Below are 4,704 nucleotides of genomic sequence, written 5' to 3' on the forward strand. Positions count from 1 at the left end.
CTGAACTTCCCTGGCCTCCAGCTTCTGGAAGGTGGGGCTGACTGATAAGACCCTGACCACCTTCATCGCCCTCCTGCCTCTCTGCTCATCCACGCTCAGGTCAGCTTATGGGGGGGGGTCCCAGCCTGGGCAACCTTGCTGGGTGGGCGGTCGGAGGGCAGCAGTGTGGCAATGAAGTGGGCCTGGCCTGGCACCTCTGTGCAAACAGGGCTTCGTCAGTGTCTGTCGGAGCATGAAGCTCCCAACTGACAAGAAGCAGGGTCCCCTTTGCGCCCACACCAGTGCCGGAAGAGGCCGACCTTTGGAGGTTCAATCCCTCTCCTCTCCACGGTCCCATCACATCTACTCCCTAAGGGTTCTCTTTCTCTCCCTTTTTGGCAGCCTGGGCATATACTGTGGAGGTGCTGGTAAGGCCCAGTTCTGGGGACCAGTGGATGTCACAATGGTTACATCACTGGACTCACATGTAATCAACTGTGGTTCGCGTCTCAGACTTGGTGGCTTTAAACTCATGCCAGGTGCGTGTGCCTGTCCAAGATCCTGAGAGGAGAATGGAGGAGAAGGGGTTGCAGCGTGGCCATCCCCCCTGGGGGTGATTTCTTGCTTTCTGTCTCTCTGCCTCTGCCCTGCTGGTGAGCATGTGCCCTCAAAAAAAAAAAAAAAAAAAAAAAAATGAAGACCCAGTTCCAATCCTCTAGGGACACGGCAGTGTGGAACCAGTGGTGGAGGAATGACTCCATGCATGGAGGGAGTGGAGCAGAGACCTTCTGAGTGTAGGGCAAGAGGACTCCGAGGACTGCTGGGAGGAGGTGGTGCTGCTTAGGAACAGGCCAGGCCAGCGAAGTGGGAAAGGGCATTCTGGTATAGGAGGGTGCAGGAACAAGGTGTGAGGTAGCCTCAGTACAAGTGTGGTTCAGTGTGGAAAGGACAGAGCTGACCAGCTTGTGGCTTAGTGGTTAATGTGGCTAGGCCCCACTGACTGAGTGGCTCTGAGTGTTTGGAGTCCCTGACCCGGCAGCTTGAAAAACACACTGGGCGCGTATGCGCATGCTCAAAATCTCCAGACAGGCAAAATGGAGGAGACTGAAGCATGGCCATCCACCATGGTGGGATGCTATCTCACTTTCCGTGTCTCTTTCTGTTGAGTGCACACGCCCTTTGACCAAAAAAAAAAAAAAAGGGGGTGTGTGTGGGAGGGAACAAAGCTATTGTCACCTGCCAGCTTTCTAGGACGCCACCGCATCATGGATGTTTCTACTTCACAGACTGTTCCCCTGCGTGCACACACTGGCCTGGCTTCCGGTGGATGGAATGGACACTCCCTGAGGGCAGGGGCTGTGTCTAGCAAGCGGTGCCCAGTGCTCTTTGTACAGGACCCCGTGAAGCATATTTCTTTCTACCATGGGAATTAGAAACAACTTAGCTAACAGGAAAATATATGAATTTACCTTATAATATGTAAAAATTAGTCATACAACAGATTTTTTTTTTTTGCCATAGGTCATGTGTGCTTGTCAGAGAGAGCGAGCGAGAAATCATCCCCCAGAGGGATGGCCATGCCGCAATCCCTCCTCCTCCATTCTCCTCTTAGGATTTTGGGCAGGCGTGCGTACACACACACACACACACACATACGCACACACGCACACACACACCCTTCATGTGTTTTCAAGTCATTGGGTCAGTCATGTGGGATCCAGCACCTTAACCTCCCTGCTACCAGCTGGCCCTTAACATGAAAATAATTTCAGACGGATGTCCACAGTGGCTAGCAGATGGTGTAGTGGTTACATCCTTGGACTCCCACACGGCCGGCTGCAGTTCTGATCCCAGGCCTGGTGGCTTACACATCACGGTGGGTGCATGTGCGTGCATGGCCAGGGTCCTAGGAAAAGAATGGAGAAGGGACTGCGGCATGGCCATCCCCAACCCCCGAGGTGATTTCTTGTTTTCCCTCTCACTGTCTCTGTCTCTGTCTCTGTCTCAGGCAAGCTCACACACCCTAAGGCAAACACCTCTTAAAAAAAGATGAATGGGAGCCGGCAGGTGGCGTGGTGGTTAAAGGCGCTGGACTCCCATATGGCTGACCGTGGTTCAAGTCCTGAATCTGGTGGCTTGCTTTCTCACTTTCCCCCTCTCTGTCTATCTGATCAAGCTGGAAAGTAACAATAATAATAAATAAAGTTAAAATAAAATAATTATTTTAAAAAAATGAATGTACTGAGGCCGACAGGTAGCATGCTGATTAAAGTTGCTAGATTCCCACATGGCTGACCATGGTTTGAGTCCCGGACCTGGTGGCTTGCTTTCTCACTTTCCCTTTCTCTCTTTCTCAGTCTCTTTCTGGTCAAATTAAAAAAATAATGATAATAACAAATGGAATAAAAAAATAAAACTTTTTTAAAAAAAGAATGTACACAGATTTATATGAAAGATAGGCAGTCTGAAAGATTGAGAAAATAATTCAGGAGAAAATTTTTAAATAGAGATGTTTACAACCATACTTCTATTTATTTTTAATTGCCGGAGGGCACATGCCAGAAACAGAGGGAGAGCAGGAACGTGAGACTGGGAGAAAGTACCCCGCAATGGGGCAGAAATGACTTTTTTAAGGTTTTTGTCATGGGTGTGTGTGCCACCAGAGAGACAGTGAGAAATAAGCCCCCAGGGATTTGGCCACACTACAATCTCTTCTCTATTCTCCACTTGGGATTTTGGGCATGTACACACATGTGCCTGGTATGATTTTTCAAGCTGCCAGGTCCAGGACTTGAACTGTGGTCAGCCATATGGGAGTCCAGCACCTTATCCACCATGCCACCTGCTGGCCCAGAGGCAGAAATTTTTAAAATATTTTTTCTTTTCTATTCAATGGTAGAGCGTGGGTGCATATGAGGGACACAGAGAGAGGAGCACCTTCCACAGGGTCTATCACACCTCGATCCTCTTCCTCCAGCCCTCCAGCCCTTTGGACCCTGGGTACTCACCCATGTGCCTGGTATGTTTCAGGCTGATCAAGCCTGGGATTTGAACCATGATCATCATGTGGGATCCAACCTCTTTAAAGCAGCACATCACCACAGTGCCACAGAACCCGCACAATTAGTTCAATTTTTGTTGTGACTTGGGAAAACCCCTCCATTCTCTCAGCACTGTTAGAGAAGCCATTGCCTTGGGAAGGGGTTATATCATAGTTATCTACTGCTGCGTAACAAATTAGCCCCCAAAATTGGTGGCTTAACAGAGCACATCTTTGTTACCTGTTTCTGTGAGATGGTCTGAGTGTAGGTGAGCAGGGTGCTTCAGGCTTAGGGTCGCTCTGGAGGTAGTCATAGAGCTGCCTGGGCTGCAGTCATCTCGTGGGTCGACTGGGACCAAGGATCTGCTTCTAAGCTCACTTACGGGGTCATCATCACTTATGTACCCTCTCAGGAGGCCCTCTGGGTGTTCTTACAACATGGCAGCCGGCCGTCTGAGAGAGGGCAAGAGAGCACCCCAGATGGGAGCCATGGTCCTTGTAACCTACACCTGGAAGTGGGTGCTACCACCTTTTTTCTTTTCATTTTTTTAAAAAAGAGATTTTTTGCGATAGGGCGCATGCCAGTGCTGAAGGGACAGAGAGACAGAAAGCAAGAAATCACTCCCCAGGGGATGGCCACGCCACAACCCCTTCTCCTCCATTCTCCCCTCAGGATTTTGGGCTTGCATGCACTTGGCGTGAGTTCTAAGCCGCTAGATCTGGAACTTGAACTGTGGTCCACTACATAGGAATTCAGCAATGCAACCATTATGCCATTTGCTGGTCCCCCTATTTTTTTTTAAAATCTATTTGTTTATTTTATTTGTTGCGATTTTCAAGCAGGAACCTCGGTCTACCATGTGAGAATCCAGAGCCTTAACCACCAGCCCACCTTGGTGCTCGCTGCCTTCACTGTTCCATGTTCTGTTCATTAGACTGCAGCAGGTGCAGCCCACGTTCAAGGGGAGGAGCCTCCACAGGGTCGGGACGGAGGCCGTGGAGATTATTGAGGCATCTTAGGGGCCAGCTTACCACAGGTCACTAACTTTGAGGAGTGTCTCCGCATGGCCACACTTTTGCTTTTTAGTGTGGAGGACTGTCATGTACATTTCCCGTATTGGAGCGGCTATCCTTCAACTCTTTCCTAGGTGCTCCCTTACCTGGCCTCAGTGGTACCCCTTGGTTCTCATGTGTCTTCTACCCTCAGGAAGGTGTCTCTGGAGGGGAACCCACTGCCAGAGCAGTCCTATCACAAGCTCATGGCTTTGGATAGCACGTGAGACTCCTTGTGCCCCCTCACCCCGGGGCGGTACCCCATCCCAAGCCATCTTCATTCCCCGCCCTTGTTCCTCTAGCACCTCCCATGGGCTCTCAACTCCAGCCCCTCCACCCCAGGCCACACTACCCCCTCCATGCCCCCAGTGCCAGATTCCAGCACCCCTTGTTTCTGGTGACCCTCGGTCTCCCTCGGGCTGCCCCAGGATCGCGCACTTATCTCTGCGGAACAACGGCATCGATGACTACGGGGCGCGGCTCCTCGGCCAGGCGCTATCCACGCTGAACAGCTGCAATCGGACCCTAGTGTCGCTCAATCTGGGCTTCAACCACATCGGGGACGAGGGCGCGGGCTACATCGCGGATGTAAGTGCGCGGCGCTGGGGGACCCAGCGGGAGCGGAGCCGGCT

General features: G+C 51.2%; 1 protein-coding gene across 1 annotated transcript in view; it reads left to right on the forward strand.

Annotated features, from left to right (window-relative positions):
- Nucleotides 1-4,704, forward strand: part of LRRC71 (leucine rich repeat containing 71) — a 16,009-nt gene that overhangs the window by 5,939 nt on the left and 5,366 nt on the right. The window contains 3 exon segments of the mRNA XM_006155211.2: nucleotides 22-99; nucleotides 4,227-4,295; nucleotides 4,501-4,697. Of these exon segments, the coding sequence (XP_006155273.1) occupies nucleotides 22-99; nucleotides 4,227-4,295; nucleotides 4,501-4,697 (344 nt within the window).

Source organism: Tupaia chinensis, unplaced genomic scaffold, assembly GCF_000334495.1.
Source record: "Tupaia chinensis unplaced genomic scaffold, TupChi_1.0 Scaffold000438_1, whole genome shotgun sequence".
NCBI classification, from domain to species: Eukaryota; Metazoa; Chordata; class Mammalia; order Scandentia; family Tupaiidae; genus Tupaia; species Tupaia belangeri.